The sequence below is a fragment of the Macaca mulatta genome, chromosome 4 (genome assembly GCF_049350105.2).
Source record: "Macaca mulatta isolate MMU2019108-1 chromosome 4, T2T-MMU8v2.0, whole genome shotgun sequence".
Taxonomy (NCBI): domain Eukaryota; kingdom Metazoa; phylum Chordata; class Mammalia; order Primates; family Cercopithecidae; genus Macaca; species Macaca mulatta.
In genome coordinates, this window is record NC_133409.1 from 170,980,663 (window position 1) to 170,996,955 (window position 16,293).

Genomic DNA, 16,293 nt, shown 5'->3' on the forward strand with positions numbered 1-16,293 from the left:
TATGTTGAATAGGAGTGGTGACAGAGGGCATCCCTATCTTGTGCCAGTTTTCAAAGGGACTGCTTTCAGCTTTTCCAATCAGTATGATATTGGCTGTGGGTTTGTCATAAATAGCTCTTATTATTTTGAGATACATTCCATCAATACCTAGTTTATTGAGAATTTTTAGCATGAAGGGCTGTTAAATTTTGCTGAAAGCCTTTTCTCCATGTATTGAGATAATCATGTGGTTTTTGTCATTGGGTTTGTTTATGTGATGGATTGTTTATTGACTTGTGTATGTTGAACCAGCCTTGCATCCCAGGGATGAAGCCAACTTGATCGTAGTGGATAAGCTTTTTGATGTGCTGCTGGATTTGGTTTGCCAGTATTTTATTGAGGAATTTCACTTTGATGTTCATCAGGGATATTGGTCTAAAATTCTCTTTTTTTGTTATGTCTCTGCCAGGCTTTGATATCAGGATGATACCGGCCTCATAAAATGAGTTAGGGAGGATTCCTTCTTTTCCCATTGATTGGAATAGTTTCAGAAGGAGTGTACCAGCTCCTCTTTATACCTCTGGTAGAATTCGGCTATAAATCCGTCTAGTCCTGAACTTTTTTTGGTTGGTAGCCTATTAATTATTGCCTCAATTTCAGAGACTGTTATTGGTCTATTCAGAGATTCAACTTCTTCCTGCTTTAGTCTTGGGAGGGTGTATGTGTCCAGGAATTTATCCATTTCTTCTAGATTCTCTAGTTTATTTGCATAGAGGTGTTTATAGTATTCTCTGATGATAGTTTGTATTCTGTGGGATCAGTGGTGATACCCTCTTTATAATTTTTTATTGCATCCATTTGATTCTTCTCTCTTTTCTTATTAGTCTTGCTAGCAGTCTATCAATTTTGCTGATCTTTTCAAAACACCAGCTCCTGGATTCATAGATTTTTTTCAAGGGTTTTTTTGTGTCTCTATCTCCTTCAGTTCTGCTCTGATCTTAGTTATTTCCTGCCTTCTGCTAGCTTTTGAATTTGTTTGCTCTTGCTTCTCTAGTTCTTCTAATTTTGATGTTAGGGTGTCAATTTTAGATCTTTCCCGCTTTCTCTTGTGGGAATTTAGTGCTATCAATTTCCCTCTACACACTGCTTTGAGTGTGTCCCAGAGATTGTGGTATGTTGTGTCTTTGTCCTCACTGGTTTCAAAGAACATCTTTATTTCTGCCTTCATTTCATTATGTACCCAGTAGTCATTCAGGAGCACATGTAGTTGTTCAGTTTCCATGTAGTTGTTCAGTTTTGAGTGAGTTTTTTAATCCTGAGTTCTAATTTGATTGCACTGTGGTCTGAGAGATAGTTTGTTGTGATTTCTGTTCTTTTACATTTGCTGAGGAGTGCTTTACTTCCAACTATGTGGTCAGTTTTAGAATAAGGGTGATGTGGTGCTGGGAAGAATGTATATTCTGTTGATTTGGGGTGGAGAGTTCTGTGGATGTCTATTAGGTCTGCTTGGTGCAGAGCTGAGTTCAAGTCTTGGATATCCTTGTAAATTTTCTGTCTCTTTGATCTAATATTGACAGTAGGGTATTAACATCTCCCATTATTATTGTGTGGGAGTCTTAAGTTTCTTTGTAGGTCTCTAAGGACTTGCTTTATGAATCTGGGTGCTCCTATATTGGGTGCATTTAGGATAGTTAGCTCTTCTTGTTGAATTGATCCCTTTACCATCATGTAATGGCCTTCTTTGTCTCTTCTGATCTTTGTTGGTTTAAAGTCTGTTTTATCAGAGACTAGGATTGCAACCTCTGCTTTTTTTTTTGCTTTCCATTTGCTTGGTAGATCTTCCTCCATCCCTTTATTTTGACTCTATGTGTATCTCTGCATGTGAGATGGGTCTCCTGAATACAGCACACTGATGGGTCTTGACTCTTTATCCAATTTGCTTGTCTGTGTCTTTTAATTGAGGCATTTAGCCCATTTACATTTAAGGTTAATATTGTTATGTGTCAATTTGATCCTGTCATTAAGATGTTAGCTAGTTATTTTGCCCATTAGTTGATGCAGTTTCTTCCTAGCATTGATGCTCTTTACAATTTGGCAAGTTTTTGCAGTAGCTGGTACTAGTTGTTCATTTCCATGTTTAGTGCTTCCTTCAGGAACTCTTGTAAGGCAGGTCTGGTGGTGACAAAATCTCTCAGCATTTGCTTGTCTATAAAGGATTTTTTTTCTCCTTCCCTTATGAGTCTTAGTTTGGCTGGATATGAAATTCTGGGTTGAAAATTCTTTTCTTTAAGAATGTTGAGTATTGGCCCCCACTCTCTTCTGGCTTGTAGAGTTTCTGCCAAGAGATCTGCTGTTAGTCTGATGGGCTTCCCTTTGTGGGTAACCCCACCTTTCTCTCTGGCTGCCCTAAAAATTTTTCCTTTCATTTCAACCTTGCTGAATCTGACAATTATGTGTCTTGCGGTTGCTCTTCTCGAGGAGTTTCTTTGTGGTGTTCTCTGTATTTCCTGAATTTGAATGTTGGCCTGCCTTGCTAGGTTGGGGAAGTTCTCCTGGATAATATCCTTAAGGGTATTTTCCAACTTGGTTCCATTCTCCCCGTCACTTTCAGGTACACCAATCAAACGTAGATTTGTTTTATTCACATAGTCACATATTTCTTGGAGGCTTTGTTTGTTTCTTTTTACTTTTTTCTCTAACCTTGTCTTCTAGCTTTATTTCATTAATTTGATCTTCATTCACTGATACCCTTTCTTCCACTTGATCGAGTCAGCTATTGAAGCTTGTGCATGCATCACGTAGTTCTCGTCCTGTGGTTTTCAGCTTCATCAGGTCATTTAAGGTCTTCTCTACACTGTTTATTTTAGTTAACCATTTGTCTAATCTTTTTTCATGGATTTTAGCTTCCTTGCAATGGGTTCAAACATCTTCCTTTAGCTCAGAAAAGTTTGTTATTACCGACCTTCTGAAGCCTACTTCTGTCAGCTCATCAAAGTCATTCTCCATCCAGCTTTGTTCTGTTGCTGGTGAGGAGCTGCAGTCCTTTGGAGGAGAAGATGCTCTCTGGTTTTTAGAATTTTCAGCTTTTCTGGTCTAGTTTCTCCCCATCTTTGTGGTTTTATCTACCTTTGGTCTTTGATGTTGGTGACCTACAGATGGGGTTTTGGTGTGGATGTCCTTTTTGTTGATGTTGATGCTAATCCTTTGTTTGTTAGTTTTCTGTCTAAAAATCAGGTCCCTCAGCTGCACGTCTGTTGGAGTTTGCTGGAGGTCCACTCCAGGCCCTGTTTGCCTGGGTATCACCAGCGGAAGCTGCAGAACAGCAAATATTGCAGAAAGGCAAATATTGGTGCCTGATCCTTCCTCTGGAAGCTTCGTCCCTGAGGGGCACCCACCTGTATGAGGTATCAGTCGGCCCCTACTGGGAGATGTCTCCCAGTTAGGCTACACAGAGATCAGGTACCCACTTGAGGAGGCAGTCTGTCCATTCTCTGAGCTCAAACACCGTGTTTGGAGAACCACTGCTCTCTTCAGAGCTGTCAGACAGGGACATTTAAGTCTGCAGAAGTTTCTGCTGTCTTTTGCTCAGCTATGTCCTGCCCCCAGAGGTTGAAACTACAGAGGCAGCCTGCCTTGCTGAGCTGCGTTGGGCTCTGCCCAGTGTGAGCTTCCCCTGCCTCTCTGTCTACCTACTCAAGCCTTAGCAATGGCGGACGCCCCTCCCCCTGCCAGGCTGCTGCCTCGCAGGTGGATCTCAGACTGCTGCGCTAGCAGTGAGCAAGGCTCCGTGGGCATGGAATCCGCTGAGCCAGATGCGGGATATAATCTTCTGGTGTGCCATTTGCTAAGACCATTGGAAAAGTGCAGTATTTGGATGGGAGTGTCCCATCTTTCCAGGTACCGTCTGTCACAGCTTCCCTTGGCTAGGAAAAGGAAATCCCCCAACCCCTTGCGATTCCTGGGTGAGGCGATGCTCAGTTCTGCTTTGGCTTGCCCTCCGTAGGCTGCACCCACTGTCCAACCAGTCCCAATGAGATGAACCAGGTACCTCAGTTGGAAATGCAGAAATCATCCATCATCTGCGTCGATCACGCTGGGAACTGCAGACTGGAGCTGTTCCTATTCGGCCATCTTGGAACAGAATCCTCCTAGAGGGCATTTTTAACAGAAGAAAGGAGTGCAAAGTCCCTGAGACAGGGTCCTGCTGTGGGTGTTCAACAAAGAGGCAGGAGACCCGTGTGGTTGCAGCTGAGCACGCCAGGGAGGAAGGAGGGGGAGTTGAGCCTCAGGGAGACGGAAAGGAAGAAGACAGAGCTCCTGGTGGGTGCCTGACCAGTGCTCCAAATGAGCCAGGAAACCCCTGGGGCTTTTAAACAAAGGAATGACACAATTGCTACAAGGCCACTTTGGCTGCTCGGTGGAAGACAGTCTGTAAAGGAGCAGGGCAGAACCACAGAGACCAATCAGGAGCTAATCCAGAAGCAATGTAGTAGAGAGGATGTGGCTGGGGTGGGGTGGTGGAGGTGATTAAAAGTGGATGGATTCTGAAGATATTTTGAAGTATAGAGCCAAAAGGTTTTACTGGTAGATTAGAGGCAACCTGTGAGAAAGATGGGCATCAAGGATGACCTCAAGATTTTTGGCCAAGCAGCTGGAAGGATGGCAGAAGACTACAGGGGAAGTGTGCTTAGAGGTAAGGGGTAAACCAGGGATCTGGGACACATCAGACCTGAGATACTGATTAGACACCCCAGCAGAGACAGGTGGGGTAAGTCAGAAGGATACTCACGTCTGGAATGAACTGGGGCATTATCAGCACAGAGATGGTATCTGAAGTCAGGAGACCGGACTAGACTATCTACAAAGTGAGCGGACGAGACTATCTACAAAGTGAGCACAGACAGGAAGAGAAGAAATCAAAGGCCACAGCCCTGGGGCCTATGTGAGAGGCTGGGGAGGTGAGGAGGAGCCAGCACAGAAGACTGAAAAGGAACAGCTGGTACCACTCTGGGCTAGTGGAAGGCTAGAAACTGCACCCTCCAGACACAGCATCATGCTGCAGGCTTCTGGCTTGCCCCCTCAAACAGGGACATGGCCAGAATTGCTAAGCAAAATCGCATCTCCAGCTATCATCAGTTTAATGGAGTAAAAGTTTGTTTTAAAAAATAATGAGACCCAATCTTAGTATAGTAATCAATAAACCAGAAAGACAACAAACAAATCCATCAAATTGGCCAAAAATTTAAATTCTAACAATATTAGGTATAATTAAAGAGGTAAGGAAACGGAAAGTCTCTTCTGAAGAACAATGTAAAATTATAAAGCACAACATCTAGGTATCTACATACAAAGTGGTACTGTTTATGCAAATTTAAAATACAAACATAAAATCACATACTATTCATAGATATCTACATGTACGTAAAATGAACTGAAAGGAAAACCCCCAGTGCAGCGAGAGTTCCTCTGAGAGGGAGAGGAGAGTGGCGAGGAGTGGGGAGTAAGGGAAGCTGCCCCTCAGCAGCAATAACTGGTTTTTAAAAACTATACTGAATTTGTGAAAAGAACTTGAAACAAATATGAGAAAATATTTATTATCAACTCTGCTATGAATACATGAGTACACACAATAAAATACTTTGTATTTTTTTGTATTAAAAAAATCTCCAAATATGTTTTAAAAGCACAATAAAACAAGATCATCTGTTTAAAACAACAACTGTTTACTCTAATTATACCTACGCTGCAAGCCTGTAATAAAGCAAAAGGAGAGGAATAAATTCTGCTGGTGTAGCAACGCAGAATGTTAGGTCTCTAGCACAGCATGACACAGCACTTGGCAAAACTCCACCTCTATGTTCTGCTTCACTATTATTTGACAAACACTGTAAAAACAACTTTGAGCACATTACCCACAAATACGGTCATTTAAAAAAAAAGTAAACTGAAAGGAAAAAGGTAAAACTACATTGTTTATCAGAAGTTCTAATCTAAATAGGGAATTAGGACATCAACGTTGAGCAATAATCTAAGACCAGGTTCAAATGCTTTCGGAATTAGATGAAAATACAACAATGAATAAATACATAGGTAGGTCAATCAATCAGTCAGCAAATGTAAACAATCCATGATAATTAATAGAAACTATAACTAGTTCTCTTAAATATGCAAATTTAAGATATAAGTACTACCTCCCCTTAACAATTTAGATAATTCTGTAGACACATTAATTTTTATAAGATTCATCTTCTTGAAGAAGGTATACATGAGTATATACTATAATGATACCTTTATCTTGTCCCTTTTCTAGTCAGTGGGTAATAAGTATACTTGCTGAAACTCTTACACATTTTTCCTAACTTTTTACAACTGAATTGCTCTGTACCACTGAAAATGTGAGTAATTTCTCTTGTATATTTAGAAGTAAATCCAGGCTGATTCATTTCGTGTGTTACAGGGATTACATGCTTTTGAATTTTTACCTATATATTCAATGATGTCCTCATCGCTTTCTCTTTGGAAATTTTCTCTAGATCAAACTAATACTTGTTAAGAAAAATATAGCAAGCAGGTAAATGTTTAATTCAGGGCATTTTAAAAAGCAGAATACTTTTTCAATTTTTTTTTCCTTTTGTCGATAAATCCTTGGGTTAAAAACAAGTTTCACAAAAAGATACTTCGATTCTCTCATGAGTTAGAACAGATGAACAGGTTTATTCTTCCTCAAAATTCGTCAGAGATAAATACTTAAGTTTGTTAACAATGTTTTTGAAAAAACAGCCATTTAACTTTTTCGGAATAATAAACACTTTGGAGAAGTAAACAAACGTTTTATTCCACAAATATGGAGCTGCCGCGCAGCGCAAGGCACTGCGCTAAGTGCTGTGGGTGAGCACATGTTACGCACTCACTGGCTCTGCTCATGACATGCTGAATCATTGTGGTGGGAGCTCAGGTGAGAGCGTGAATAATTTCAGAACAAGGTAGAGGAGGATTAAATGCTTTCAGGGAGGAAATTGTAAAATACTAGAGGAGTCCAGAGAAGAGAAGTTTCCTGAAAGAGGTATGGAAAAGGAAAATCAGAAAAGGCTTCATTACAGCAGTGGACTTGGCTGGATCTTGAAGGAAAGTGAGATTTTGATCAGGGCACTGGGAGCCACGTTTGTGTGCGTAGTGAGGGCTGGGATTTTAAGTGAGGAGTGTAAAGATGAAGAGTGATCAATGTCAAGTAGGCAGGAAATTCAAGCATGAGGGTAGGTAAAAGAAAGAAATGAGAAGGACAGAGGAGTAGGTAAGTAGCAGATTACAAAGGATTTTGATCAAGGTCAAGTGTTCACATTTTATTTTCTAGACAAATGGGAACCGATGAGAAACTCTGAGCAGAGGAGAGGTATGATCAGACACATGCTTCAGAAAGATGAACATCATGGGGGATAGGTGAATAGGAAGGAGGACAATCTAGACATGGAAAAACTAATTAGGAGTCCACTGCATATAAATAAGAGGTAATGAAAACAGGAATTAGGCAGTGTCAGTGGGAATGGAAAGGGTATGGAAGCAAAAAAAAAAATTGTACATTATAAATAGCATTTATGAAAAATATGGTATAAAGCCTTACCTGATTCTTCTGTATCCTGTTCATCTATTAAACCTACTGAGACGCCTAAATCCACACATTTCTTGCTATGTGCCTTGGACTTCATGTGTTTTGTCAGATTTCCTTAAGGGAAAAGAATGTTTACTAAGCTTACATAGTATGATTTTGCTATTGCATTTGTAAACACTGGCAAATTTCATTCCTATTCAAGCCAAAGTACAGATTGTGGTCATACAATTCCAACGACTAAAATGTGAACAAAAGAAAATTTGGTATCTGTATGTTGTAACACCTTGTTATTTATCAGTTTATATTTTCTTTTTAAAATCTGCCTCCTCTACTTTGATAACATTTCCTTTACCTTATGTTTTCTATTCTCCAGTCCTTATTTCTTTCTGGGACATTTTATACAAACTTAAAGTCTCTTTCAGACTACACTGTGATCTGTAGTTCTTGGAGTGTGAATTCTCCACTTGTTATGTCTGCTGGCGTTTTCTCATTTGTTTCTTTGCATGCTTTTTACTTTTGGGTTTATCCTCAGCAAGATTGTTTTCCATGGAATCCTAAGTACTCTGGGTTGCAGAAACATCTCTATAAAGCAGTTTTCCAATTGCTTCTGCCTGGAACCTTAACAGTTTCATTGGTTTCAGACAAGGGACTCTGGACCAGTTTTTTCATTTGTTTTTGCATGGTATAGATACAGGGTTTTACTTTTAAGTGGATGGGGTTTTTCCCACATGGCCCAAAGTCACTGGACAGGAGGACTAGGCTTATTTCAGGAACCTCAGATGCTATCTCAGGACAGGCATGCCTGTAGGCATATATCTGGCCTCGATTCCCATAAGGCCTTCTAATTATTTTTGTTAGTATCTGTTCACCATGTTAGCTTTGAGTTTCTTATTTCTGGCACCTTGGAATTCACCTTTCAATGTTTCAAGCTTGACTATCTATGAAAAACTATTTTGGGTCATTGTAATTTTATAAACAGTATTTCTGGAGTAAGAAAAAGCATTTCCTGTATTCATTTCACTTCACATATAGAGGATAAGTCTCAAAATAGTACCAGTAAAGGAGTGTTTTCCTCTGGCAGCTGTTGTATCGACCTCTTTAAGTACGACCATGCTAGCTGAGAACCACTAGCCACACCTGCCTCAAGTGATCATTGAACCCAGCAGGGACAGCTCAGATTCTTCTCAGGATAACAAGCATCTCCAGTGGCTAATGCCACACACAAAAACATTGCCAACAAGGGCAAGTCATCTTTTTTGAGAAACAGAAACAACTCTAAATGTTGAATTTAGTGGGCAAGGGCAAAGTAGTATTTGAGAATAAGTCTTTAGAAGAGCTCAAAATGTCTGAAACATTGGTCCAAATTTCAGGCTTGCAGTAGCTGAAGCACATGGAAAATAGCCATATTTATTCAATTTCTTGATGAATGCACTAAGCCTGTGAAACTGGTCATCCCTGTAAAGCTGATTTTTGCACTACATAGTACATTCTTGTCTGAGCCAACCGCGCAGGAACCCAGAGTTTGGTACTTAAGGAGGTCAGGCTTAAGAGGCTGCCAACACCAGATGATGACTAAGGTCCATCAAACCCTGACTTCTGTGATTCTGGAGATAACACCTAGATTAACACTTGGCTATCTCTGATATTTATGTTAAATATACTGAAAAAAATACGAAGCATATATGGCAAAATCTTAGCAATTATTAAAAGATTAGGGGCACAATGGTGTTCATTATACAGATCTCTACTTTTATTTGAGAGCTTTAAAGTTTTCACATTAAGAAATTATAAAAATGGTTTAGACATCTTACTATGGTTGAAATTTCCACTTGTAAGTCAAAATGTTTTGCGTGTTAATACTAACAATATTACAAACCAAATTATAAGGTCCACTAATAGTCCTTTTTTTTTTTGTTGTTGTTGTTGTTGTTGAGATGGGAGACTTGCTCTGTCGCCCAGGCTGGAGTATAGTGGCAAGATCTTGGCTCACTGCAACCTCCACCTCCCGGGTTCAAGCAATTCTCCTGCCTCAGCCTCCTGGGTAGCTGGGATTACAGGCACCTGCCACTGTGCCAGGCTAATTTTTTGTATTTTAGTAAAGATGGGGTTTCATCATGTTGCCCAGGCTGGTCTCAAACTCCTGACCTCAGGCAATCTGCCTGCCTTGGCCTCCCAAAGTGTTAGAATTACAGGTGTGAGCCACCGCACCTGGCCCTCTTCAAAATGTTTTTGCTCCCTAGATAGACAGCCATTGCAGGTTATTTACTTTTTAAGAAGCTAATGTATAATTATAACTAGACAAATTTGGAAATACAAGTTTTTAGTAACCATATTTTCTCTTAACTTTAGCTATTACTTATTATGAATCAACTTCCTAAATAATGTAAAATAAACAAAAATCTGCATTTCAATATACAAAATATTTAAAGTGTGCTTGAAATGCAAATTATCTCCTAGCAATTTTATAAATCTTGTGTGTTAATTTAATAAATAATTTTTCTGATAGATTTAATAAACATTTATCTGAATCCTCTGGAAAGCATGAGAGGTTTTGTTTCTGGATTCCTATAGCTACACACAGTCTAGCTTTCTGTGATATAAATGAGACTAAATCTTGAAGAGATACAAGCTCTCTATATATTTTCTGCTGACTGACCTTTAAAGCAGAATCGTGAAAACAAATCAATTAAAATTACTTTGAAAATGTACTCAGAAAATAAACTCAGAAGGCAAATAATGAATTACGGATTTGTAAGCATTACCATCAGAAGCATCAAGTTTTAGCTCTACAGATTATTTGTCTGATAGCGTTTTGCTGTCTTTGCATACCGTATTTACACAGCATGCCATCACATCACTATTTCCTTCTGTTAGTAACCAGACACGTTCAATAATAAGTGGAGGATATAAAGTAAATCAGAGAAGGTGAAAATCTGGGGCCTAACTGAAAAAAAGGCCTACTATTATTTAACAGCCTTTAAAAGGTGCTGTGGAATCTGTTTTACATAGATTCATAAAAAGTAGTCTTCAAAAAGGAAGCTGACCATAAAAAATGAGAAGTGTCATGCCAAGAATAAGGAAATCCTGAATTTCTAATATTTTTTCACCAGTCTCCTCAGCAAGGATAGCCTCCTTCAAATACATATTTATCATATAATTCCACATGACATCTTACAAAACAAAAAATTTAATGCAAATTCAGATATGCAGCATATTAGAGATATGTAAGACACGAAAAGTGCTAACAGGCAATGCTCAATCTTCAAGGGTCGTTATGAACTGTCCACCATTTAGTTAACATTTATCTAAAATCTTTGAGTTATTTCACTAAGATTAACACTCTGTGACTCATCATATTTTTCCTTGCCAGGAAATCTCTGTAGTTTCATTTGGTTTACCACATCTAGGTTGTCCTTCCTTTTTTGCCCTTATTTCATAAATATTTTTTAAATACCCTGATTCCTTTTCTTCTTTCTATTGAGAAATACCCATTTCCCATTGTATGTTGCTCTTCTTGTATTTGATAACAACCTCTTGTACATGATAATCTTTTATTAGTATTATTAGCTTTCTAAATATACTTCTTGTCTGAAAGGAAGTTAATAGATGTTTCTTAATCATAGGATCAAAACAGGTGAAAAAGCAATAAATTCAGTTAAAAGACCAAAGTACTTTACCCTATCAGAGTCCTCCCTCAGGACCAGGAAGGAAAATCATCTTTAAACTCAACCTCCAACTACAGAGGGAGGTTCTACATCACAACTAAAGAACTGCATCCTGAGTATCCCTCCCAACCTCTCTCATTGCTTGAAACTTTTCTGAAATATTCAAAGCCACCTGAAGAATATTTTGCTTTTCCATCATTCTTGTTTCAGACACCATTGGCACTAAAAGAGCACTAATTTGAAGCATGTAGTTGTTACAAGTTATAACTCTCTTTAAATGCCCATAAATACTAGCCAAAAAATGTAATAAATTTTGCTAAGGAGTTGATCAATCTTTAAAGCAAAAACTGCAAAGACAATCAACATACGAAAAAAGTAAATGTTAACTCCAAGGACAAAAGTTGTTTCTATTTTTAAAAATCAATTAAAATTTTTTTTTACAGATACTGTTTTCTCAGACATGTTTTCACAATTACCTTGCTTTGTTAAGATCCTTGGTTTTTAGAGAGTGGCATAAAAATCAAAATCTCAAGTAACAAATTGTTCCTGAAAAAGGAGCCTAACGGAAGAAGCAAACATTTAAAGTAGTATATCTATTACATGTATCAAAAAACTTGTACAGGGTAAAATTAACTATGAGTAAGGCTTATAAATAAAAACATATTTAAAAAACCAGAAAGGGTCCTAAATATAATTTTAATGATTAGTTCTGACACTTCTTTATAAACATTAATAGAAACTATAGAAAATGTTTGAAGCTAAAATTTAACAGTATTAGTGTAAAAAAAAGCATCATGAAAAAAATGGCTATGTATGCCTAAAATTAGACAATAAAACAGAAGTGTAATTATTATAGAAGTTTCTGTAGTTATTATTTTAAATCTTTCTTCAATCTTTTAACACCCAGTGAATTTACCTGTGATCATGAAAATTTCTTTTTCTTCTTCAGCCCCAAATTAAATATTTTTGAAAAGGTATATTAATCATGTTGTACAACTGCAATTTAAGGAGTTAAGTTTTTTAAAAAGGGCAGTTGCTCTTTTAAAAATATTATATTTATTATATATTTATTCTAAAAGTGTACAATTAAAAATTTTCCAATGGTTCTAAAATTATATAAAGCAATAAGACTACAACATTGACAAAATGTAATTTACATTAGTCTATTTAAGCTACTATTTCGTTGGTCAAAGAAAACGCATAGTTGGGTTTTAGCTCTAGCACCTAAATACACACAAAAAGGACCTTGAAGCAATGTGCATCTCATACCTTTAGTCTTAAAGGAGAAGTTACAGTAAGTGCAGTGGTAGGGGCGGACATCTGTATGGGTTCGTATGTGTTTCTTTAACATGCTAGGTTTCTTACAACGTATTCCACATTCTTCACAAATGTATTTTCCTCTTCCCCTGCCTCGGACATATACATACTCTTCATTTGACTTATATCTAATTTAAAGAAAAAAAAATGAATAGGGAGATTGGATACTATGTCTTTAAGAAAATAATGATGATTAAAACCAAAAATAAAACAAGGCACAACTTTTATACTCAACCAATAACAATTTTATGCATGTGTAAGTAACAGAATATTCCAACTTTTTACATCAATACTTAATACAGCTAATTCCAATCAAACAAACTTTTGCAATATTATACTTTGTTTTGTTTTTAGAGACAGTCTTGCTCCGATGCCCAGGCTGGAGCACAGTGGTGCAATCGTAGCTCACTGAAACCTCAACCTCCCGGGCACACATGATCCTCCCGCCTCAGCCTCCTGAACAGCTGGGACTACAGGCGCACACCACTGCACTCCACTACTGTATGTAATTTTAAAATACTTTCCTGTTTCTAAGTCATTGGTTAAATTTTTTTCTTCATTGCTAGATTCAATCACAATAATTTTTAAGTACTGAAATATTTTGGAGCTTTACTATAACTATAATTGGCTTTTATGATGTTTTTGCTCACAACGAAATACACAAAGATATCAAATGGGCAATGAATTCATCTGAGAGCAGATACTCTAGGTCATTCCTTATTGTAAATCAATGTGAAAACCAAGGTTCACTCTAATAATTTAGTTTTCAGCTGCCTTCAAGGTTGTATAGTACTTCCCAAATAGTCATCATTTCTCCATCAAAATAAAATTATTTAACATAATGCTAACATATTTTGCTATGGAGATTCTGTTAATATGCTAAGAAACCTTGCAACATTGATATTAAATTGGCGCTAAGTCTTCATTCACATGAAAGCAAATGTACATTTAAAAAGTAAGTTTAAATGTACATTTAAGAAGTAAAATTTGTACTTGCCCTCCATCAAATATTTTAATTCTTCTTGGTTCACTTTTGATTAAGGAATTTTCTTTATCTTGCTCACTGTTAATTTCAGAGGCATCTTTATTGCTGAATTCAACTACTGTGGACTTTTGATTACCTAATGCTCTCTGAAAGGAAAAAAGAGAGAAACTAATTTAATAAAACTGAAAACACAAACATGCTAATCTTTCACCGGAAATTAAAACACGGCAGAGTAAAGAGCATATGGTCAACGAAATGCATTTCAAAGTAGTAATAGGTTCAAAGGGCATTTGCTTTATCTCCTCCCTTATGAATCTGTCTCAATCACAGCAAAATGATAAATCTTATGTTACTTTAAAATTCCACCACAGGTCACTGACACCCCCAACTAAAGGCTTTACAACCTCCTACACCATGGTATTTCATAAGTTTACCAGAAACTTTTTTTAGTAGACTAAATATTTTTTCTTCCATTTAACCAACCACTCATACTACCGTTTAAATACATTTCTTAAAAGAGTTTACTTTTGGAGATGGAAAAGAGCTAGTTACCCCTTTTGGTAAAATAATGCCTCATACCCCTTAGAAACATCACTAAGTCTCCTTCAGCTTCAGTGCAGTATAAAGTAAAGCAGAAGCCCCATTTCCCATTATTTTACTTTTTCTTCCTCCACTATTTTAAATCATAAATCTTTTTTGAGATTGGGTCTCATTATCGCCCAGGCTTGAGTGCAGTAGTACAACCATAGCTCACTGCAGCCTCAAACTCCTGGGCTCAAGAGGTCCTCCCACCTCAGCCTCCTGAGTAGCTAGGACCACAGGCGTGAGCCACCACACCTGACTACTTTTAAAATTTTGTAGAAATGGGGGTCTTGCTCTGTTGCACAGACTAGTTTTATACGCCTGACCTCAAGTGATCCTCCCACCTCAGCCACCCAAAGTGCTGGGATTATAGGCATGAGCCACAATGCCCAGCTAAAACCATAATTATTTCTATCTTCTCAAAAGTTTACTGAATACTGTTAAATGTGACATCCAGGTCTAGCCAAAAAGTTAGGTTTTGGCTTGATAACAATTAAGTCTCTGGAAAAAAAAGGTAATGAACATCAAAATCAAAATGATAAAACAATGTGTGGTTTTCCTACAGGAACAATATAATAATATCACCTTGTGATTTTATGTAAGATTTTATGCTACCACCCCTTACGGTACGTTGTCTCACTTATGGTGCCATTCTATTTTCTCGGGTCCCTGTGAGGCAGGCAGCACAGGTGGACTATATATCCCAGTGAGGAAGGGCACTCTCAGGGTGAAGTTCCTAGGGCAAGTGTTAGGCAAACACTCAAACTCTAGTCATCTGGCTGAATCCAATGCAACGCACAACTTTTCCTACCCAGGGCTTCTTTTATGCAAACCTCTCTGAAGAAATTATATGGTCAAGCAGACAGCTGTGGTGCTGAAATGACTTAATAATACTAAGAGATAAGAGTCTATTCATTACGGAGAGGGGTCTGTGTGGCCTCAGAATAATACCTTGGGAGGCCCATCCTTACACAGGCAGGAGTAAAGAAAAGTTGCTGCTCCACATTCCTCAAAAAGGCAGTGGGAAGAGCTACTGATGCAACCTTTCCTTCTCTTTTCCTGGCAAACAGATTGGCTTCCGCATAATTTGGAATATATGCACACACCTTCCTTTGACTTTATCCCTTCAACAGTAACCCTCTTTATTTTCAATATCAAATTCCCCTTTATCTTTTGCTCACTTTCGTACTATTAAATCTGGCTTCTACTTGCCAAAGTCATCAACGAGCTAAATGCCAAAATCTTAGTCTTTACATGCTTTAGCACTCTATGGATTATATGTTGAAGATGCCATGTTTCACCTAGAAATCCTTTTACTTCATAGCATCTATCTGTTCTTTCCCATTGTGAATCATAAATGCATTAACATTTGGGTTGTAGATAAAAGTCCAGTAATCCATCATCCATAGCTACTTGCTCATAGACTCAATTCTCCAGTGATCTGCACAGTCCAGATATACCCATTTGCCTTCAACTTTATTTGACCTAACAACTCTCCTTGAATATCTTCTTCCATGTTTTGTGTGATGCCACTTTCTGCTCATTCTTCTCCTTCCTCTATGATCAATCTCTTTCAGTTTCCACACCGGAGTGTGGACGTTCTTCATCCATTCAACTTTTTAAATAGTAATGATCCCCAGGATCCAGTCTAGGCTCTCTCCTCTTCTTTATATCCTGAGCAATCTCATTAATCACAACTATGCGCTAAAGAATCTCTACTCTACACACTTTCACCCAGAGCTCTCTCCTAAGCTCCAAATCTAGATATGCATTTCCAGACATTTCTTCCGAGGCATTTGGTACTCAAGGAGAGCCACTTCTCACAAGCACTTCAGGAACATACATGGAGATTTGTTTAAATTCTAACGATTAGGTCTTATCTTCCAAGATTTAGTAGATTTAGAGCTTGAGAACTTAAATTCTACAGGTGGTTTGGATGCACTTTCCTTCACTGAGAAAGTATCATTGGTTCTCCACCACCATACACATGCTTTGGTTTTTACCTACGTTTCCAACTTTACAGCACTTTTTAACCAGACCAGACTCTTCAGAGTTCTTTAAATGAACCAAGTTTATTCTCATTTCCATGTCATTTCGTGTATTATTAATTTTTTTTATTCTTGCTGGGTGCAGTGGCTCACACCTGTAATCCCAGCACT

At 37.9% G+C, this 16,293-nt stretch overlaps 1 protein-coding gene across 5 annotated transcripts in view; it reads right to left on the reverse strand.

The window, feature by feature from the left end:
* HIVEP1 (HIVEP zinc finger 1) overlaps positions 1–16,293 on the reverse strand; it is a 156,396-nt gene that overhangs the window by 21,740 nt on the left and 118,363 nt on the right. For 4 of the 5 annotated variants that reach the window (XM_015135569.3, XM_028847839.2, XM_002803607.4 and 1 more), the window contains exons 5-7: positions 13,565–13,698; positions 12,520–12,695; positions 7,598–7,699 (exon numbers count right to left, since the gene is read on the reverse strand). In XM_015135569.3, coding sequence (XP_014991055.3) covers positions 7,598–7,699; positions 12,520–12,695; positions 13,565–13,698 — 412 coding nt within the window. The remainder of the gene's footprint in view (positions 1–7,597; positions 7,700–12,519; positions 12,696–13,564; positions 13,699–16,293) is intronic. The other variant, XM_078001357.1, reaches the window with a different exon arrangement.